Source organism: Doryrhamphus excisus, chromosome 4, assembly GCF_030265055.1.
Source record: "Doryrhamphus excisus isolate RoL2022-K1 chromosome 4, RoL_Dexc_1.0, whole genome shotgun sequence".
Classification (NCBI taxonomy): domain Eukaryota; kingdom Metazoa; phylum Chordata; class Actinopteri; order Syngnathiformes; family Syngnathidae; genus Doryrhamphus; species Doryrhamphus excisus.
Window position 1 is genome coordinate 2208565 of NC_080469.1, and position 23372 is coordinate 2231936.

Genomic DNA, 23372 nt, shown 5'->3' on the forward strand with positions numbered 1-23372 from the left:
GAAAGACGGATTACTCTTGGTTTACGCAATATTTTAAAAAAATATGTAAAATCGTTATCTACTAAAAAAGACAATACTTTTATCTTTATGAAGTATGAATTTCTAGTCAAATACGTACATATTAAAAAATGTGATTAAATTGTGAGAAAAAAACACTGACTGTGTTCGGTCTGGTGGGACTGACTACTTATGTTAGTATAATTTTATCATTAAATAACACGTAAAATAGCCTGATGCCAAGGAAAAATTAACGTAGCTGTGTTTAATCGAATCCGTTCGGCGGTCTTGTTTTAACCAAGGGACTCTGAAAGCATCATTTGGCCTTAATCCAGCAGTACATATGCTTACAAAAAAAACAGGAAAGGGAGTATTTATCTCAATGAGCTGAAATGTCGCAATAGTGCTCATGCATACACTAATGCCTGTTTCATTTTTAATTCAAAATTCAAGTTTTATTTCAGAGGACAACAATTTCTGGTCTAGTATGCCTCAATTTTGTACATGAGCAATCACTCCCTGCTTCCGGGCATCGTTATAAAACATCTCCAAGAGTTACAATGTAGTCCAGAAAGTGGCAGCAAAATGCCCCACAGTGGGATCACATTTCCACACAGGTTCTTTTCAATAGCAGGCATCATTCTCTTCCTCACTGGCACGGCTGTTTTCTCCGCTCAGACTTCCACCAGGCCTCCGGGATAGGTTCCTGGATGTGCTGAATGTGTCCTCCCCCGTCTCCATGCCCAGAACCTGTCTCTGCACCAGTTTGGAGTAAAGTCCCCCGGTGGCCATCAGCTGACTGTGGGAGCCTTGTTCAGCCACCTGACCTTTATCGATCACAATGATGTTGTGCGCTTTCTCCACGGTGCTCAGCCGATGCGCAATCACTAAGACAGTGTGGTCCTCCATGATGTTGTTCAGAGCTTGCTGGACCTGTGTGAATCATAGGATTCTTTAAAAAAAATGCCACTTGTGTCATTTCTTACAGTGTAAACTCTTAAGATGTGCTTGGACTTGGTGTGTCTTTTTGAATAAGTGCTGCAAAAAAAAAAAAAAAAAGAGCCTTTCCTATTTACCTTGCAGACGTCTTCAGTGATTTTCTGACGGCATGCATGATAACGGTTCTAGGTTTAGTGTGGTTTTAGAAGCACATACTCATATATATATCGGACTCCGATATATCGGAAATTCGCTCACAACGGACAGATAAAAAAAGAACCGATTTTTCTGTAATGCATTTCCAATAAAAATTCATTGCATATATCGGATTTTTTATAACGGATTTCGCCTATTTCGGACAAAATCTCCAGTCCCGTTCCAATGCATTTCCATGAAATTTCCCTCGCATATATCGGATGGCCGCATCGTGGCGCTCCGATTCGCCGAATGGTGACAGGCCGCTATACGACGTCATTTGCAGCGTTTGCAGCGTTGCCTGCGCGTCCAGGTACATTGGAAACATAGTCAAGGAAGTGCCTTTTTATAACGGATAAAATCCCATTTACGCATATACCGGATATAAATCCGATATATGCGTAAAACGGACATTTTAAGGTATACGCATATAACGGATTTCGCTTATATCGGACAAAACCAGTGGGAACAATTGAATCCGATATATCCCAGGTTTACTATATAATTTTATAGCAGTTTAGCAGTAGCATTTTTTTTTTGCATATACAATAAACCTCGGATATATCGGAAATTCACTCACAACAGACAGATAAAAAAGAACCAATTTTTCTGTAATGCAATTCCAATAAAAATTCATTGCATGTATCGGATTTTTTATAACGGAATTCGCCTATTTCGGACAAAATCTCCAGTCCCGTTCCAATGCTTTTCCATGAAATTTCCCTCGCATATATCGGATGGCCGCATCGTGGCGCTCCGATTCGCCGAATCGTGACAGGCCGCTATACAACGTCATTTGCAGCGTTTGCAGCGTTGCCTGCGCGTCCAGGTACATTGGAAACATAGTCAAGGAAGTGCCTTTTTATAACGGATAAAATCCCATTTACGCATATACCGGATATAAATCCGATATATGCGTAAAACGGACATTTTCCGGTATACGCATATAACGGATTTCGCTTATATCGGACAAAACCAGTGGGAACAATTGAATCCGATATATCCGAGGTTTACTGTATTTCAAATCATTGAACCGGTCAGGTTCCTTCAACTTAATCTGCGTCGAATACAATGACTCAGGGTTTAGTCACGAGATTGCGTTACAATCGCGACGGTTTTTCCATCTGCCACCTTGGGAGTCAGGTCATTTTTCACCAGTACTCACAATGTGTTCACTCTCTGCATCCAAGGCGCTGGTTGCCTCATCCAGGATGAGAACACGAGGGTGTCGGACAAGAGCTCTTGCGATTGCCACCCTTTGTTTCTGTCCACCTGACAACTGTGTGCCCTTCTCTCCAACACCTAGGAAACAATAAGATGCAGATCTCATGTTGAATGGTATTTTATATGGCACATTTTACCAAGTACTGCTGCATAAAGTGCTGTACTATAAAAAAAACAAAGCAAATACACTACAGTGGAACTCACTTATATTTGTATTTTTATCCTTCAACCCAACAATACCAATACACAAGGTCATTCAGAGACAAATACCTGGTATGAGTATTAAATGTGTGTATTGCATGGTGATGTACAAGTGCGTAATTATTATTATTAGTGTACATAGTAAGCGTATCAAATGTATCAAATATGTGTCTCAGTGTTGCCGGCTTCACAAGTCAAACCAGCGACCAGTTGTCTGAAAACAAGCCGAACCAACATGGCACTTGGGAATTTGGAAGCGACTTTACAAAATAAATAAGCCCAAAGTCGCTTGGACTTAGACCTGGCAACACTGATGTGTGTTTTATACGCTGTAAGTACCAAAATATTCAATTTATGAATAAGTAATCCTCCAGAAATGCACTTCTTATGGTCTGGTCGGGAACGATTAACTGCGGTAAATGAGGGACGACAGCAAGCAAAATTAGCCACTGCTTGCACGTTTACTTGTGACTTTCGCCAGAGAAAGGAAGATGGACCATAATAAAGGATTTTTTAATATTTTCCTCTATTTGTGCAAAATGTTTGCAAAAAACGGCTTCATTTTGTTAGTTGCCGAAAGGGGGAGGTGGGTTATAATTTGTATAATACATGATTGGTTTAGCCGCACGGTGGGAGAGTGGTTATCATGTAGACCACACAGTCAGGAGATCGGAAAGACCCGGGTTCGAATCTCACTTGGCATGTCTGTGTGGAGTTTGCATGTTTCCCCGGGTACTCCAGTTTCCACCCACATTTCAAAACATGCATGGTAGGTTGACTGGAGACTCTAAATTGTGCCCTGTGATTGTACCCCGCCTCGTACCCAAAGACAGCTGGGATAGGCTCCAGCATACCCTCAACCCTAGTGTGGATAAGCGGCATAGAAAAGGGATGGATGGAGGATTGGTTTACATGCATATTAGCGAGCAAGTATTTCCATATTTCAATATTTGCATATGGCTCATGTGTTGCAGTTATTGTTGTTATTGTGTTGTTTTTGGTGTCAAAATATATACGTTTATGGCCCTTTGCAGATGGTCCCTAATTTAACTTTCTTATTAAAGAACTAGGGCGGCATGGCGGTCTAGTGGTTAGTGCGCAGACCTCACAGCTAGGAGACCAGGGTTCAATTCGACCAGGGTTCAATTCCACCCTCGGCCATCTCTGTGTGGAGTTTGCATGTTCTCCCCGTGCATGTGTGGGTTTTCTCCGGGTACTCCGCACATTCCAAAAACATGCTAGGCTAATTAGCGACTCCAAATTGTCCATAGGTATGAATGTGAGTGTGAATGGTTGTTTGTCTATATGTGCCCTGTGATTGGCTGGCCACCAGTCCAGGGTGTACCCCGCCTCTCGCCCAAAGACAGCTGGGATAGGCTCCAGCACCCCCGCGACCCTCGTGAGGAAAAGCGGTAGAAAATGAATGAATGAATTAAAGAACTAAGTGGTTAGAGGTGTCACATTTTTATCACGACTACTTTCAAAGAGTTACCTCCTCTAATAATAATAATAATAATAATAATAATGGATTTGCTTTTTAAAAGATACCCAAAGCACTTCACAGTGACATGTACCCAATTATTCATTCACTCCTCAGTCACACACCAACTACTAGACTGACGGAAACGTGACCCTGTCTGATCACCACCGCCATCATTTGAGGGAAACTCCCAAAACACATAAAAGAATAGCAGCAGGTAAAATAGATGAGAGAGAAAGAAAGGAAGATATGCACTAATCACTTGTCTGATAGCCTTGGGGCAGGTCGGTGATGAATTCGTGAGCGTTCGCCTTTGTGGCTGCCTGGACAACATCCTCCATGGGGACGTCGGTCAAACCGTAAGTGATGTTCTCCTCAACCGTCCGGGCAAAAAGCACCGGTTCTTGGCCCACAAGAGCCACCTGTAAACATCGCATGTAGTATATCTTTAAAATGGCAATTATATTCATTTGTCAGCAATAATGTGTTATCATTAACTGTGTCTTAATCTCTATACCAGTGGTTTTCAACCACTGTGCCACGGCACACTAGTGTACCTTGAGAAACCATCAGGTGTGCCGTGAGGAATTATCCAATATCACTTTTTATAGTTAACATTTATTAATCATCATTTGCAAATATTATGTCAATAGCCATGAATATATGGACCCAAATATTCCAATTGCATTTGGTATATTTGTTCAAACGGAAAGAATGGAATGGAACGGGATGGAATATTCCGATTGAGGTATCTTGTACCCGCTCAAACGGAAAGTTGCCAGGGTGCGTTCTTCTTCGTGGTGTTTTTCTTCTTCTGTTGTTTATTGGCGGTTGGCAAGCCGCTTTGGTGTGCATTAGCGCCATCTGTGGAACAGAATCTAAACCCTTCTATACGCCATTCACAAGTGCAGTTTTATTAAAAAAGAAAATATATATGTATATAAAACATGTCCTGAGTTTAATTATAAAATATTAGCAAGATTGAATGTGATCTTTTCCTGTTTAAATTGATCCCGGGTGCGTTCTTTCAGCGCATGCTCAGATATGACGTAACACGCAGATCCAGACGTTCTTCACTTTTAAAAATGGAGGCCAGCAATCGGCACTGGACTAAGCAAAGTTTGTTTTGGATTCAAACTAAATTTCAAGACCGGACAGACGAAAAACTGGCAATACGGAGTTATTCCAACAAGTGAAAGAATAACTCGTGGAAGTCGGTATCACGTGATGTTGGTGTTTACGTTTTACTGGGCATGCCTTATTGACTATTCTGGTTGATTTTCACGGTGCATGTAGACAAGAGATTGGAATATTCCTTTCCATGGATAAAATTGTTTCCCGAAAGGTCATTCGGAAGGAGAAAAAGTGGTGATGTAAAAACATGGCTACTGTGGAGTGTCTGTGGTGTAAAGACTGGCATAGCAATGTAATATTGGTCCGTGTGGCAACACCTACCTTGTTCCTCCGATAGACTTATTGATGCACATGTGAGGTCGTGGTGACATTTTGTAACATTTTTGGTTAATGGTGTGCCACAAGATTTTTCCAATGTAAAAAAAAAAAACGTGCCGTGGCTCAAAAAAGGTTGAAAAACACTGATCTATACATCCACAATACATTTGCTAAAGCCACTACAGACAGAGGCTTGTCCTGACGCTCTTACATAAACCGACCTTAGAGTGAAGGTCTTCATGCTTGAAGGTATGAACAGGTTTCCCATCCAGCAGCACTTGACCTTGCTGCGGAAGGTAAAAGTTTTCCAGTAGGTTCACACAAGAGCTCTTTCCACTGCCTGAAGGTCCAACCAGCGCTGTCACCTCTCCTGGCCTTATCGCAAATGACACTCCCTGCATTGCACACGATTGTTAATAAAAAAAAAACTCCTAGCAGTACACAAGTTATTTAGTAACTTATTTCATGAATACATTGAATGTTAGCAATGGAACCTGTATGTCGAAGCGGTTGGACTGGCTGATTCACATCAACATAAGCGGTTGTCGACATAACCAAAATAAAAACTCGATATCGCAGGCACGTTTAATTGCTTTCACCGGAGCTACAAAGAAAACGGGCAATAATTGAAGAGGTTTGTCGTTTCATCATTTGTGTATGTTTACATACAATTTATGCTCTTATGTAATTGAGCAGGGTGGCACGGCGGTCTAAAAAAAAATCTGGGCGGCACGGTGGCCTCACAGCGAGGAAACCCAAGTTCAAGTCCACTCTCGGCCATCTCTGTGTGGAGTTTGCATTTATAGTATTGCAAAATACAGTTTTTGAATTAAACTTTTTTTATTATTAAGGGCGAAAAAAATATATATGGGCTGCACGGTGGTCGAGTGGTTAGCACGCAGGCCTCACAGCGAGGAGACCCAAGTTCAAGTCCACTCTCGGCCATCTCTGTGTGGAGTTTGCATTTATAGTATTGCAAAATACAGTTTTTGAATAAAACTTTTTTTTTTATTAAGGGAGAAAAAAATATATATTGGCTGCACGGTGGTCACGCAGGCCTCACAGTGAGGAGACCAGGGTTCAATTCCACCCTCTGCCATCTCTGTGTGGAGTTTGCATGTTCTCCCCGTGCATGCGTGGGTTTTCTCCGGGTACTCCGGTTTCCTCCCCCATTCCAAAAACATGCTAGGTTAATTAGCGTCTCCAAATTGTCCATAGGTATGAATGTGAGTGTGAATGGTTGTTTGTCTATATGTGCCCTGTGATTGGCTGGCCATCAGTCCAGGGTGTACCCCGCCTCTTGCCCGAAGACAGCTGGGATAGGCTCCAGCACCCCCTGTGACCCTCGTGACGATGCGTGGTAGAAAATGAATGAATGAATTGATATTTATAGAGCCCTCTAGACATGAAATAACACCCCTACAGTCATCTTTCCATTCATATTACCCATCATAGTTGACTCTGTTGCTCTTGCCGTTTTGTCAGGTCTCACAGCTAGGAGACCCGGGTTAAATTCCCCGCTCGGGCATCTCTGTGTGGAGTTTACATGTTCTCCCCGTGCATGTGTGGGTTTTCTCCGGGTACTCCGGTTTCCTCCCACATTCCAAAAACATGCTATAGGTATGAATGTGAGTGTGAATGGTTGTTTGTCTATATGTGCCCTGTGATTGGCTGGCCACCAGTCCAGGGTGTACCCCGCCTGTCGCCCGAAGACAGCTGGGATAGGCTCCAGCACCCCCCACGACCCTCGTGAGGAAAAAGCGGTAATGAATGAATTAATGTAATTGAGCCTCTAGGCTAATTTTATTGTGTCTTGACTACAATGACAATAAAGTTTTTGTACACTTGACGTCGGCATGAGCGAGCACACAACATAGACGAGGCGTCAACATAAAAAGGAGCAATTTAAGCGGTACTTAGCTACAGACCAACCTTGAGGATTTCAGTCTCTGGACGTGTAGGGTAGGCAAATACGACGCCTTGAAATTCCACCAATCCGGCGCACGTGTCCAGAGTCTCTGCACCGTCGTCCGGGTGTTTGGGTTTCCGGTCCAAGTACTCAAAAACCTTCTCAGCAGCTCCGACTCCCTGCATGAGGCCCGAGTACACCGATGCGATGCTCTGTGAAGTGGATATTGAGCTTAGTGATGGATTGGGAATGTTTGACTGGAATCACAATTTTGGGGAAAAATACGCAATGACAATCAATACCGCCATACATTCTCCCATTTCAAGCATGTATATGAAAAACGATATCAACTCGCTGCTTTCCATTTGACCGGTAACCACAAGGTGACCACCATAGGAGAGGACGGTAACCTCTAGAGCGAGTTCTGAGATCTAAAAAAAAAAACAGGAAGAACGTCATTAAAATGTGCCATGCAAGTAATACAGTAAACCTCGGATATATCGGAAATTCGCTCACAACGGACGGATAAAAAAGAACCGATTTTTCTGTAATGCATTTTCAATAAAAATTCATTTCATATATCGGATTTTTTATAACGGATTTCGCCTATTTCGGACAAAATCTCCAGTCCCGTTCCAATGCATTTCCATGAAATTTCCCTGGCATATATCGGATGGCCGCATCGTGGCGCTCCGATTCGCCGAATCGTGACAGGCCGCTATACGACGTCATTTGCAGCGTTGCCTGCGCGTCCAGGTACATTGGAAACATAGTCAAGGAAGTGCCTTTTTATAACGGATAAAATCCCATTTACGCATATACCGGATATAAATCCGATATATGCGTAAAACGGACATTTTCCGGTATACGCATATAACGGATTTCGCTTATATCGGACAAAACCAGTGGGAACAATTGAATCCGATATATCCCAGGTTTACTGTAGTTAGCAATAGTTTTATACAGTAAACCTCGGATATATCGGACTCGGATATATCGGAAATTCGCTCACAACGGACAGATAAAAAAAACCCGATTTTTCTGTAATGCATTTCCAATAAAAATTCATTGCATATATCAGATTTTTTATAACGGATTTCGCCTATTTCGGACAAAATCTCCAGTCCCGTTCCAATGCATTTCCATGAAATTTCCCTCGCATATATCGGATGGCCGCATCGTGGCGCTCCGATTCGCTGAATCGTGACAGGCCGCTATACGACGTCATTTGCAGCGTTTGCAGCGTTGCCTGCGCGTCCAGGTACATTGGAAACATAGTCAAGGAAGTGCCTTTTTATAACGGATAAAATCCCATTTATGCATATACCGGATATAAATCCGATATATGCGTAAAAAGGGACATTTTCCGGTATACGCATATAACGGATTTCGCTCATATCGGACAAAACCAGTGGGAACAATTGAATCCGATATATCCGAGGTTTACTGTATTACCTCCGTTAGTTGGTTAGAATGGTTGCACAAAAAAAATGTCTACACATTTTGAGCATGGAGCATTTTGAGCAAGGCAGCACCTGTGCGCCTACACTACCGGTGCAGGAAGTGCCTTTTTATAACGGATAAAATCCCATTTACGCATATACCGGATATAAATCCGATATATGCGTAAAACGGACATTTTCCGGTATATATATATATCGGACAAAACCAGTGGGAACAATTGAATCCGATATATCCGAGGTTTACTGTACCAATAACCAATAAAATGTATATTTGTACACATGACACCTACACAAGTGGACCACATGTAGCAAGCATATGCCAGAGCTTGTTTTTTGTTGAGATGGTACATCGTTATGAGCTTGGCGTAGTAGGAGTCGGCCTCCTGGTGCTCATTGGCAAAGCTCCGTACAGTCCTCATGGCCGAAATGGTTTCTTCTGCAACTTTGTTAGCCTTTGCAAGACTCGTCTGCACCTCTTTAGTTAGTTTCTGAAAATCATCAAATTATCTAGAGTTAATGTGCAAATACAATGATCGGCATGTAGTTTACCTTGTAATAGTTTCCGTAATACTCGGAAAGAAAAGCGACAAAAGGAAGTCCCATCATGTTCACCAACGTCAGCTTCCAGGACATCCCAAACATGAAAATGAGAAAGCCAACGCCCTTGATGGTGCTCCTCAAGAGCATGTTGATGTTCTGGGAGACCAGGTCACTCACTTGGGTGGTGTCAGCTGACAAGCGTGAGGTGATGTCACCTGAACGGTGATACAAGTGCATGTGAATACTAAGCGGGACTTGTCGTGGCGAAGCTATCGTCTTACCTGTATGGTTCTCATCAAAAAAGCCAATTTCCTGCCTTGTCAGAGCTCTAAACAGGTGGTTGCGGAGTCGAAGGTTCAATCGCGCAAATGTAAGCGTGAACACTCCTCCTCGTACTCCAACTGCAATTGAACTGAATGCAGGGAAAAACGTTTAGTCGGGCGTTTTTTCAGTTGCCATTTTCGCAGCATTGTACATTCAGTGCATGCACCGGTAGTGTAGGCGCAGAGGTGCTGCCTTGCTCAAAATGCTCCATGTGTAGAATTTTTTTTGTGCAACCATTCTAACCAACTAACTTATCGGAGGTAATACAGTAAACCTCGGATATATCGGATTCAATTGTTCCCACTGGTTTTGTCCGATATAAGCGAAATCCGTTATATGCGTATACCGGAAAATGTCCGTTTTACGCATATATCGGATTTATATCCGGTATATGCGTAAATGGGATTTTATCCGTTATAAAAAGGCACTTCCTTGACTTTGTTTCCAATGTACCTGGACGCGCAGGCAACGCTGCAAACGCTGCAAATGACGTCGTATAGCGGCCTGTCACGATTCGGCGAATCGGAGCGCCACGATGCGGCCATCCGATATATGCGAGGGAAATTTCATGGAATTGCATTGGAACGGGACTGGAGATTTTGTCCGAAATAGGCGAAATCCGTTATAAAAAATCCGATATATGCAATGAATTTTTATTGGAAATGCATTACGGAAAAATCGGTTCTTTTTTATCTGTCCGTTGTGAGCGAATTCCCGATATATCCGAGTCCGATATATCCGAGGTTTACTGTATTCACCTCTTTCAAGACACTTTAACAAAAAAATTCATTCATTCATTCATTTTCTACCGCTTTTCCTCGGGGTGCTGGAGCCTATCCCAGCTATCTTCGGGCGTAAGGCGGGGTACACCCTAGACTGGTCGCCAGCCAATCACAGGGCACATATAGACAAACAACCATTCACACTCACATTCCCCAATTAACCTAGCATGTTTTTGGAATGTGGGAGGAAACCGGAGTACCCGGAGAAAACCCACGCATGCACGGGGAGAACATGCAAACTCCACACAGAGATGCCCGAGGGTGAGATTGAACCCTGGTCTCCTAGCTGTGAGGTCTGTGCGCTAACCCCTAGACCACCGTGCCGCCCAACAAAATTAAATAATCATATTTAATTCTACTTTAAATTCCTGAAGAAAAATACATGGTAGAGATAAGCTATGCCTTTTATTATGAAATGCATTGATTGTAAGTCTAATAGCTCACACACTCAATAGCAAAACTAGAGTTAATCCATGGAAAAGTACCAGGAGACCACAACAGTTGTGTGACACACAAGATGCATTGTCCTCACTCACACAAGCTTAACTCCCACTCAAACGTAAGTTTCACTTTCCAGAGGGTCGCAGTAACTGCTGTGTACTTTCATCCAGGGCCGTTGGTTGTTCTATCAACCAGGACCACCTGATACTTACCTTGCGAAGGCCAGGACGGTCAGCGTGATGGCAGGTTGAGCAAAGTATTCCATGCTGTGGTGAACCACGATGCTATCTATTGCCTTCCCGTAGTAGTAAGGTATGAAGGCTTCACCTGCAGGGAAAAATACAGACTCAAAGATTCATTCATTTTCTACCGCTTATCCTCACAAGGGTCGCAGGGGTGCTGGAGCCTATCCCAGCTGTCTTCTGGCGAGAGGCGGGGTACACTAGTCCAGACTGGTGGTCAGCCAATCACTGGCACATATAGACAAACAACCATTCACACTCACATTCATACCTATGGACAATTTGGAGACGCTAATTAACCTAGCATGTTTTTGGAATGTGGGAGGAAACCGGAGTACCCGGAGAAAACCCACGCATGCACGGGGAGAACATGCAAACTCCACACAGAGATGCCCGAGGGTGGAATTGAACCCTGGTCTCCTCGCTGTGAGGCCTGCACGCTAACCACTTTATCGCAGTGCAGCCCGGATTTTTTTTGTCCCTTAATCATAAAAAAAGCTTCATTCAAAAACTGTATTTTGCACTACTATAAATGCAAACTCCACACAGAGATGGCCGAGAGTGGACTTGAACTTTCTGTCTCCTAGCTGTGAGGCCTGCGTGCTGACCACTCGACCGCCGTGCAGCCCATATTTTTTTTTTCTCCCTTAATAATAAAAAAAGTTTCATTCAAAAACTGTATTTTGCACTACTATAAATGCAAACTCCACACAGAGATGGCCGAGAGTGGACTTGAACTTGGGTGTCCTAGCTGTGAGGCCTGCACGCTAACCACTCGACCACCGTGCAGACCATATTTTTTTTCTCCCTTAATAATAAAAAGGTTTCATTCAAAAACTGTATTTTGCACTACTGTAAATGCAAACTCCACACAGAGATGGCCGAGAGTGGAGTTGAACTTGGGTCTCCTAGCTGTGAGGCCTGCGCGCTAACCACTTCTCCGCCGTGCAGCCCAGATTTTTTTTCCCTTAATAATAAAAAACGTTTCATTCAAAAACTGCATTTTGCACTACACAGAGAGATGGCCGAGAGTGGACTTGAGCTTGGGTCTCCTAGCTGTGAGGCCTGCGCGCTAACCACTTATTTTTTTTTCTCCATTAATAATAATAAAAAAAGTTTCATTCAAAAACTGCATTTTGCACTACTGGAAATGCAAACTCCACACAGAGATGGCCGAGAGTGGACTTGAACTTGGGTCTCCTAGCTGTGAGGCTTAACTACTCGACCGCCGTGCAGCCTGAATGGAAATAATGCTATTTTATTTGCAACATATTTATGTTTGTAAGGGGTTAAATATACAACACACAAACAAATCAAATACAGTACTTCACTTTGTACATGTGATTACCCCTTTTTGATTAGCTATTAAAAAAGTAATTATTGTCATTAAATACAAGTTAATTATACAATTTCAGCTAATTGGCCTGAAATTATTATTGACTGCCAAATTCTTTGAAACACCTTTGGAGACGGCGTATGGTCGAGAAATTAACATTTAATTCACCGGCAACAGCTTCGCCAAACATTCCTGCAGTCGGCATTGCTAATGCATGCTCTGTGAACACTTCACTGACATATGTTCCGTTGTGGTGTGTTCAGGATGGCCTTTTATTGTGGCCAAGATAGCTTTACAACTGTAAAATAATCAAGTTGTCCAATCAGCATTTTCATATGCCGCACCACCAGATATTTAGACAGATTTCTATGATATTATTAGTACCCGATTAGTGTTATTGTTATATTTTGTTCTATTCTTCTCCAGAACAGAATTAATACAAACTTATTTTTTTGCCTCAAACCAATCATATGCCCATCCCTAATTCATAGTTTCATATCATGCCAATGAGACGTTTAAGGATACTCACACACAGCAGAGATGAGAAGAAAAAAGATGGCTACGGTTAATAGTCCGCCGTCTTTTTTCGTGTAGCTGAGGAGACGTCCCAGCGTCGATCTTGTGCTGCTCCGCTGCGTCTTTGTCTTTATTGCACGACTCGCCTCCTTCTCGATGCTCACCTCTTTCTCTTCTTCATTATCTGCCTGAAGCAACTCTTCGGTGTCCTCGTCGATGCTGCTACTTGTCTCCGAGTTAGATTCCTTTCCAAGAATCCACCACAGAAGCACAAATCCCAGCGAGGACGCGCACGTCCAGAATATCAGACTCAAGGACCAGGGGCAATGAGATAAACTTTCAAGTTCACTAAGCATCAGCAGCTTGGCCAAAGTATATGTTATAATAGTCTGGCACACTAAGAGAATGAGAATGGTGAGGTTAGACACCCTATGCGGGCCATCTTCTTTGTTCCATAAAACTCCAATGGAGGCGCCCAGAAGGAGAGAAGCTCGAACCAACACAGTCCCCCAGATGTCCAACGTGGACTGCAGAATGCTGAAGTTCAGAGCCTCCTTCGTGAATATATTGAAGTGTGATCCATGTGCGTATAAAATTGTGGTGATAACAACGTCCAGTAGGACATAAGAAACTGTGCTGATCACTCTTATTTTCATCGCCATGCTGACCTTTAGGGCATCAAAAGCAAGGTTCCACTACCCTGTTGTAATAATGAGCATGAGAATGATTGGCAGTAAATATACTGTATATGGAACGTCCATGCATAAATGTAATTAAATCATTCTCATGTATTTTCCATGATGGGTATTTCTTCTGAAGGTGGCTGTGGATTAGAAAGAAAGGAATATTTATTATCATTAAATCTGTTATATAATTTCCTTGGTGTAAATATTAACCTTGACTATAATTGCTTCACATTGTTATGTTGCTTATTATTTTCCCTATGTTGGAATTTGTAATACAGGAGACAAACAAATGTATTGCAATTAATGTGAAATGTGCACGTTCAAAACAAATTAAATTAAAAACCAAGTTTTCAAACAATACTTTGTTTTTTTATATTCAGTATAGTTACTCCAGACTCCATTCACTGTGCAATATTAAGGCTTTAAATGCAATATACTAAGTTATATGTGAAGTATTTCCATAATGCCTCATATTAACTCACTAGCAAGATCTCAGTGTAAAGACTGGTCATATATCTCATCTTGTTTCATATTATCTGCATACTGTATTGTATAAATATATATATATATTTGAAAAACTGTTGATTTTGTTAATACTTTGGTTGTTTATTTTTCTATATTGTGTATTTTGTACTGCTTGACTGTTTCTGTACTCTTGCTGCTGTGCAATACAAATTTCCCCACTGAGGTACGAATAAAGGCATATCTTATCTTACCTTATCATATAGTGTATCTGCGAAAATTGTACATAATATATGCACTTACAATACAGTAAAGTCGTATTCATATTAATGAAAGTACTATTTTGGTAAACTTGTCACGATATTCCGTAAAAATTAAAAAGGGAACCGTTTGCCAACACTATTGTACGTCCTCTAAACTAAGGATACAGGAAGTGGCAAATGATACGTGATGACGTCATTTAGCCATAACCGAGGCACGAGCAATACAGGTGCCGCCACACATTTCATGATAGCTAGCAAGTTAGCTAGTAACGGTCAAAGTGCGAAAGTCTCATTACACTGAAGAACGCTCATAATATCAATTACTTATTACAATAGTCACAAAAAGTTTATGGCTTATGCACAATTGTTATATTAGATATCAGAAATGTGCGTAAAGTATTGACGTTGGACTTGCGTCCAAAATTAGAGCAGCACAAATTCAGTTCACCTGTAAAGGTTATTACAGTAGTACATTTAGGCTCATTCGGAAATACATAAACATATTTATAATATACGCTCATAAAGTTGAAAGAGGCTTACCTAGGTTCATTCGGCAAACACACGTCTTCCGAGTCCAAACCAGCGAACCTTTGACTGCACGCTAACTCGCCACAACACACGAGTGGAGTTTCGACAGAATGTCACATCGCTTTGGTTGGCTAGGTGATCAAAGTGGTTATGCATATGTCCTGGAATGGCTCCGACTACATCCTGGTACCTTGACATGTAAATGAACTAATGTCCACGATTACATCCTGGGAGATCTTCGAGACAGATGAGCCATAAATGAACAAAGCAGGTGATACAAGTAGTATAATACCCTTGTCAATGCTTAAAGACAACTAAAAAAACAACAATTTAATTTGTTATTGGCCGGGGAGAATGGGTCAATGCAAATATTAATAACTTCGATACCGAAATGACAGTATCAGTATCGAATTGACACCCGCGTGATGAACGTGAAATATCCACGGGTATTAGATATATACCATAACCTTTTCTTACTCTCTTTCAGAGGGAAATATATTTTATAATGATGCCATAGCTGTTGTACATGTTATTTAAAAAATTTGTCTTTAAGTAAAATTGTCCGCGTTGTTTGCGGAAGTAAACATGAAGCTCCGCCCAGTTTTTCTTCTCGTTCAAGACTTATAGTGACGCGATATCCAAAGGCAGTGACGTCACTAGAGTACGACAGTAAAAGGTACTAATATTTTTAATGCTCGTTTGCAAATAAAACGTCATATTGTGCATAATTTTCTCATAAATGCAACTAGTTATATTATATATTATATTATAATATTAATCTTTACCATTTAGGTTGTTTGTTCATATTGTTAGAGACGACTTATAAAGGTTTTATGCAAAACAATTCAACAAAGTCCTGCAACCTCTGTCCGGCATGTTCTTTATCACTGATTATGATTATGAGAACAATAAAACACATTTCCAGGTTGACTTCCCCCCCTTCACAGCAATACAAAAGTCAAAATGAATTAAATAAATTACTTTATTTGGGTATTTCATAGGGATTTCATGGAAATAAGCAGAGACAAGGCAGGATAATGGAGCATGCAAGTATTAAAGTGACATAACTCATTTTACCACAATCTGCACGCAGACAAAACCTCTGTCAGCAAATGAACGCTTGTGTCAACAAAGTTTTCTAAAGACTCAGTGGACATCAGACTCGGCCAAGTGATAAGTTATCGCAGTTTTTAACACTTCGGAGCCGCTTTGCTCGGTGGCCAGCACCGTTTCCACAGGGAAAGACAAATATAAACACTCTTCTTTCAGTTTTTTCGAGGAAGGGGTATCCCCATCGCAAAACAGTGCGCTTGGTGTATTTAAAACCACCGCGGGGTTGTTGTTGTGCGCCCTTCGTTTCACGTTCTTCTTCTCCTGTTTGTAGGCTGCTTTCATATTGGCTAACACCTGGGAAAGAGACACAGAGAAAATGTATGTAAAGTCATTCAATTCATACAAACTTGGAAAGAAAATAAACCAGGATATTGTACTAATATACTCGTATTATTCTCCCATTACTACAGGTCAAGTTCATTTAACTTCATTCATGTATTTCATGTTGTGATTCTCAAATAGTAATCGTATCGTATTGTGTGGAGAGTACTACATATCACATCTTTAATTGCGCCTCTGAATACCTTATATTCGTATTTTAGCTTTACTTGAAAATGCTTAACCCTTAGATGCAAAATGACCTTGTCAGGTTGTTTTCTTGAAATATCTTCGTAATTATTTTTTTTTATCATTTCATATTCCAGGTATTCCCCAAAAAACATGTTTTTGATATCATGCCATTCACATCTTTAACTTACCTTTTATACATTTTAAGAATTTTTAGTTTTTGTGTTACTACCACAACCTTCCATAAGTGGGTCAAAAATGACCCGGTCAGGTTGTTTTCTTGAAATATCTTCGTAATTAATTTTTTTTTATCATTTCATATTCCAGGTATTCCCCAAAAAACATGTTTTTGATATCATGCCATGCACATTTTTAACTTACCTTTTATACATTTTAAGAATTTTTTGTTTTTGTGTTACTACCCCAACCTTCCATAAGTGGGTCAAAAATGACCCGGTCAGGTTGTTTTCTTGAAATATCTTCGTAATGAAAATGTTTTTATCACTTCATATTCCAGGTATTCCCCAAAAAACACGTTTTTGAAATCATGCCATTATACATTTTAAGAATTTTTTGTTTTTGTGTTACTACCCCAACCTTCCATAAGTGGGTCAAAAATGACCTGGTCAGGTTGTTTTCTTGAAATATCTTCGTAATGAATTTTTTTTTATCACTTCATATTCCAGGTATTCCCCAAAAAACACATTTTTGATATCATGCCATTCACATTTTTAACTTACCTTTTATACATTTTAAGAAATTTTAGTTTTTGTGTTCCTACCCCAACCTTCCATAAGTGGGTCAAAAATGACCCGGTCAGGTTGTTTTCTTGAAATATCTTCGTAATTATTTTTTTTTATCATTTCATATTCCAGGTATTCCCCAAAAAACATGTTTTTGAAATCATGCCATTCACATTTTTAACTTATCTATTATACATTTTAAGATTTTTTTTGTTTTTGTGTTACTACCCCAACCTTCCATAAGTGGGTCAAAAATGACCCGGTCAGGTTGTTTTCTTGAAATATCTTCGTAATGAAATTTTTTTTTATCATTTCATATTCCAGGTATTCCCTAAAAAACACATTTTTGAAATCATGCCATTCACATTTTTCACTTACCTTTTATACATTTTAAGAAATTTTAGTTTTTGTGTTACTACCCCAACCTTCCATAAGTGGGTCAAAAATCACCCGGTCAGGTTGTTTTCTTGAAATATCTTCGTAATGACATTTTTTTTATCACTTCATATTCCAGGTATTCCCCAAAAAACACGTTTTTGAAATCATGCCATTATACATTTTAAGAAATTTTAGTTTTTGTGTTACTACCCCAACCTTCCATAAGTGGGTCAAAAATGACCCGGTCAGGTTGTTTTCTTTAAATATCTTCGTAATGAATTTTTTTTTATCATTTCATATTCCAGGTATTCCCTAAAAAACATGTTTTTGAAATCATGCCATTCACATTTTTAACTTACCTTTTATACATTTTAAGAAATTTTAGTTTTTGTGTTACTACCCCAACCTTCCATAAGTGGGTCAAAAATGACCCGCATGCATTTTCTATGGAATCCAATAGGAACCTTTAATTCTTATCAACTTTGGCTGTCAGGAATAAATTAACTGTAGACCACACAGACTATATCAGAAGTGTCACCCCTCGGGAAGATTATTTTACACATAAAGTACTAATACAAGTATTATCTATTCTCAGTATTATCTATTATTTAGATGTTTCTAACATTAAATCATTCTTGTGTGGTCCTGAATATAATACTAAATATCATACAAGTGATTATTTTTAACCAAAATGGCATTATGGAAAAGTGTAGGGTCCAGTCACTAATGTATCTAAGGCAGAGGTCTCAAACATGCGGCCCGCGGGCCAAATGTGACTATAGTCGTGTTTTGTCATGTCTACAGGGCTCTAATAATGCTTTGTTCATTTTAATCTGAAAAAAATCATTTGTCTACCCACCAACTATATGTGGTTTCTTAAGTTTTTATTATTTGCCCTTTTATTATTATTATATTTATTTATTTATTTATTACTGATTGATTTTCTTTATTCTTGATTTGTTTCTTTATTTTTCATCTTATTTTGTGCAGAAAAATAAAAATTAAGATATTTGAGAACAGAGGAATGTTTTATCAGAGCTTTTCTTGTAGAAAATCGGAACCAAAGCACTGAAAAAGTTTGTATATTTTTCTGTTTTTAATAAATGCGTTTTTTTTTTTTTGTTTTTTTTTGGAAAACCTGATGCGGCCCAGCCTCGCCCAGACCCTCGCTCCAGTGGCCCCCAGGTAAATTGAGTTTGAGACCCCTGATCTAAGGTTTAAGAGAGGCATATTTTTTTTTTTATAATAGGCCATCTTCAATTCCAAAACAGCATAATCATTGGAGTTGTACTTAAGTAGAAAGAAAGAAGTAAATCACCAATTGCTTAACGGTGTTCTGTTGTTCCTGCATTATGGTCATATACGATGAAGCCTTCTCCTTGACAGGACATCCGTTTGCCTCTTCGTCATACCCGAGTGGACCAAGTGAAGCCTAAATGATGCGAAAGGAGACTTAGTAATCAGAAAACAAACAACATATATAATTAGGATTATCAGTTTGACCTGGTTTGGCGTGTTAGCCTTGCGGTTAAACACAAGCGAATAAGGAGTAAACTTTGTCGTGGGGTTGATTGACGTCCGGAAGAGAAACAGCACAGGGTCCAGAAAGTCATCCCAGTCCGCCTGCTTTTCCGTCACCATCTGAAAGACGGCTTCCTTCAGGAGTGGACTCGTGCAGTCGTGCAGCGGGTTGAGCTGAGGCTGAGCCAGAGGAGAGACCTTCTGTACGACGCCCCATCTGTTACTCAGCAGATTGGTTACCTGGACGAAAAGGAGTCCACGTCACACTGACCCACGGCTGACATCTTACCTTTACCGACTGATGGGAGTCTTAACGTAACTGACTTACATCTCACCTCATCACAGAAGTCTTCGCTTTGCGTGCACACCATCGTTTTAGGAGCACCAAACCTGAAAAGAGAATAACATACAAAATGTGGAATCCAAGTACAGTGGAACCTTGGTTAACGTCATTAACCCGTTCTAGAAGCTTGGACTCTAACCAAAACATGCTAATCAAATTCATGTTTTCTGGAAAAAATTATGTAAATTAAAAAACAGTACAACCTCGTTTAGCATGGTTAGACGAGCTTTTGGTTAAGGTCATAAATTGAGGTCACAATTTTGCCTTAATTTGCATGCATTTTCTGGTTAGCATACAAAACAGTGTCATGTTATTAATACACTGCATGAGTCCAATTGTGCTCTTAGTGAATTTATTTTTAATCAGAAAATGTCCTTCCTTGTTAGCGTCCTATTAGCTAGTTTAAAAAAAAAAAATTTAACGGGCGGCACGGTGGTCGAGTGGTTAGCACGCAGACCTCACAGCTAGGAAACCAGGGTTCAATTCCACCCTCGGCCATCTCTGTGTGGAGTTTGCATGTTCTCCCCGTGCATGCGTGGGTTTTCTCCGGGTACTCCGGTTTCCTCCCACATTCCAAAAACATGCTAGGTTAATTGTCTCTATGAGAATGTGAGTGTGAATGGTTGTTTGTCTATATGTGCCCTGTGATTGGCTGGCCACCAGTCCAGGGTGTACCCCGCCTCTCGCCCAAAGACAGCTGGGATAGGCTCCAGCACCCCGGCGACCCTCGTGAGGAAAAAGCGGTAGAAAATGAATGAATGAATGTATGAATGAATGAAAAAAAAACGGCAACCGGAACCCGGAAGTTAGCTACGTCTATGATGTCATCAGTTGACTCTCAAAATTGCCAACACAAAAACACATTTTTTTTATGTATAAAATGTTAACACCAATGTTAACACCAAAATTAGGTTTCATTTCAGGTTACCTTCACCGAAAACATGATTATTGGTGTGACAGTCCCCAAAGATATGATGTGGCAGCGAGATCGATACCCTCCAGGTTCCTGTTTTGCCATGATCTATTTCATTCATTCATTCATTTTCTATACCGCTTATTCCTCACGAGGGTCGCGGGGGTGCTGGAGCCTATCCCGGCTGTCTTCGGGCGAGAGGCGGGGTACACCCTGGACTGGTGGCCAGCCAATCACAGGGCACATATAGACAAACAACCATTCACACTCACATTCATACCTATGGACAATTTGGAGTCGCTAATTAACCTAGCATGTTTTTTTTTGCAATGTGGGAGAACATGCAAACTCCACACAGAGATGGCCGAGGGTGGAATTGAACCCTGGTCTCCGAGCTGTGAGGTCTGCGCGCTAACCACTCGACCACCGTGCCGCCCATGATCTATTTATTCGATCAAATAGTTTCTCACCATAATAACCCAAAATAACAAAGAAGGTGAGAAACGCTTGAGTTCAAGAAATTGAAATAGGATGCTAACAGGGAAGGATGTTTTGATTTTTTTTTTTTTTTTAAAAAGGAGGAGGAGGAACACAAATGTACTAATGCGGTGTATTAATAACAAGATGCAATGGGACACCTCGTCATTGACCACCATTTCCAGGTATGAACGCTCCCACTCTTCTACAACATGGAGCATGTTATTGTCAGTGGAACATGGTTCACCATCATTGGGAATAGACCAAATCTACGGCATAACACGCAACACAAAAACATATACATTGATATTATAAGTCAGAACTTGTGTTTTTTTTACCTGGACAGGCATTTGGAAATACATCTTGCCACAGAAACGGCGTCCGTCTTTTGCACCGGAAAGGCTTCAGGCCATTTACTAAAGTAATCAATGAGAAGCGCCGCATGCGTGTTGCCTTGTTGGGTCTCTGGGAAAGGCCCTGTGGAACACAACAACAATGGTGACGCAAAAGCACAAAATGTTTTTTTTTTTTTTTGCTATGAAATGCGGCAAAACACCTATGATGTCAATTCCCACGATATCCCACGGCGCGTCCACTTTGATGGGACGAACTGTCCTCGCCAGGTTTTTACTCCTCTCCGTGTGCTGACAAGTGTCACATACTTTAATCTGAAAAAAGACAACTTCAGTCATACTCAGTACTTCAAATCAACAGTAATAACCTGATGACCGTACCCAGTCTACCACATCCTTAATAATTCCCAGCCAGTAGTACTTCTTCTGGATTTTGTGGACGGTCTTCTTCTGACCCAAATGATGGCCGATGTCGTTAAAGTGGCAGTCGAGAAATATTTGCCTCTTCCTCTCGGCCTCGATCACCACCTCTCGTTTCTCTTCTTTCTTTGGCCCCACGTAATAGAGCTTGCCCTCTTAAAACACACACACAAACTGTTATATAGTGAAGGTAAGACAGTTCTCATAGAATTACAGGTGCTTTTTCCACCTCATTTCTGCTTTGTTTCTTATAAATGTTTTTACAATTGTCTTTATTCCAATAATATTGGAATAAAAATAATAATATAACTTTACCAATATAACTAATATAACTTTTCCCACAAATTACAAATCAATTCTTCTTTTTTGTGACATACATTATTACGAATATTTCTTGAATTATTCAACTGTTACTATAACGACTTTCCAACATGTTCTCGTCAGATCACAAATAAACGTTTTTACATTATTCCTGTAAAATTAAGCCAATTTATCAATTTATTTCTGTAGTTTTCAGCTGTGTGAGACATATTGAAGAAAGACTGGAAGGCTTCTGGAGGGCAATTCATTCATTCATTCATTTTCCCATCGTGCAGCCCCAAAATAAGATTAAAAAAAGACATTTTTCTTAATTTTTTTCACTTTATGCAACTAAAATTACATTATTTTTCCTCTTAATATTTTCACATTATTCTCATAAAATTACAGGTGTTTTTTCCCCTCATTTCTGCTTTGTTTCTAATATTTTTTTTACAATTGTCTTTATTCCTATAATATTTTGAGATCATTTTCAAAGCATAACTTCTCCCACAATTCTTCTTTTTTTGTGACATACATTATTAGGAATATTTCTTGAATTATTCAACTGTTACTATAACGACTTTCCAACATGTTCTCGTCAGATCACAAATAAACGTTTTTACATAATTCCTGTAAAATTAAGCCAATTTATCAATTTATTTCTGTAGTTTTCAGCTGTGTGAGACATATTGAAGAAAGAAGAAAAGAAAAAATCGAATCTATAATTCGTATACATGACTGGAAAAGCGAATTTTAAACGCGTTTACCATTACTGAAAGCTACCGCCATTTTAATGAACGTTTTTATGGAATTGAATCCCCCACCGCTAATATAGGAACTCAAATGAGTAAATGAAGATTTTTGAAGCGACTCTTACCGTCTATGATAAACTTCTGCGCGTATCGTTTGAGATTCTTCTTCCGTAGAGGATTCATGGACTGCGGGAAGCAGCCTTTAGCCACGAATGTGAAAATGTCACCGAGTTTACTGGAGGTGGAATCCACCACCTCCTCTTCTGCTACTTGCAAAGAGTCCACACTCAACATTTCCTCCTAGGACTTTACAACTATATCACAGTAATACACCACAAAACACACGGTGACATTTTAAGCTAATGCTAAAAGCGTGCGACCAAGAGCAGCGTCTTCTTCTTCTTCTTTTCATTTCATGACAAAAAAAAAAGCAATGTGGGGGATCATTATCGCCACCAACTGTCGTAATTAAAACAGTAGCCATCACGGTTTATCAGTGGCTCTTTCAAGTGGGATACTTCCGCACTTACAATTCTATAAGTATACTTAATATGCATTGTGTACTTACGTAC

The 23372-nt window shown here is 40.2% G+C and overlaps 2 protein-coding genes across 3 annotated transcripts; both read right to left on the minus strand.

Annotated features, from left to right (window-relative positions):
* Positions 1 to 410: 410 nt before the first annotated feature.
* abcb9 (ATP-binding cassette, sub-family B (MDR/TAP), member 9) lies at positions 411 to 15568 on the minus strand. The gene is made up of 12 exons (XM_058070583.1): positions 14993 to 15568; positions 13055 to 13864; positions 11160 to 11274; positions 9682 to 9812; positions 9410 to 9615; positions 9151 to 9348; positions 7700 to 7828; positions 7421 to 7609; positions 5710 to 5883; positions 4299 to 4458; positions 2297 to 2433; positions 411 to 930 (listed from the first exon to the last, which is right to left on the minus strand). The coding sequence occupies exons 2-12, from the start codon at positions 13701 to 13703 to the stop codon at positions 622 to 624; spliced, it is 2397 nt and encodes a 798-aa protein (XP_057926566.1). The 5' UTR covers positions 13704 to 13864; positions 14993 to 15568; the 3' UTR covers positions 411 to 621.
* Positions 15569 to 15946: 378 nt separating this feature from the next.
* Positions 15947 to 23355, minus strand: zgc:113436 (uncharacterized protein LOC503528 homolog). Of its 2 annotated transcripts, none has more exons than XM_058070078.1 (8): positions 22926 to 23355; positions 21710 to 21903; positions 21532 to 21643; positions 21314 to 21452; positions 19578 to 19632; positions 19225 to 19422; positions 19040 to 19153; positions 15947 to 16387 (listed from the first exon to the last, which is right to left on the minus strand). In XM_058070078.1, the coding sequence occupies exons 1-8, from the start codon at positions 23092 to 23094 to the stop codon at positions 16127 to 16129; spliced, it is 1242 nt and encodes a 413-aa protein (XP_057926061.1). In that variant the 5' UTR covers positions 23095 to 23355; the 3' UTR covers positions 15947 to 16126. The 2 variants fall into 2 exon arrangements, with proteins under 2 accessions (XP_057926061.1, XP_057926059.1); XM_058070076.1 differs by having other exon boundaries at positions 19225 to 19482; positions 22926 to 23352.
* Positions 23356 to 23372: the final 17 nt, after the last annotated feature.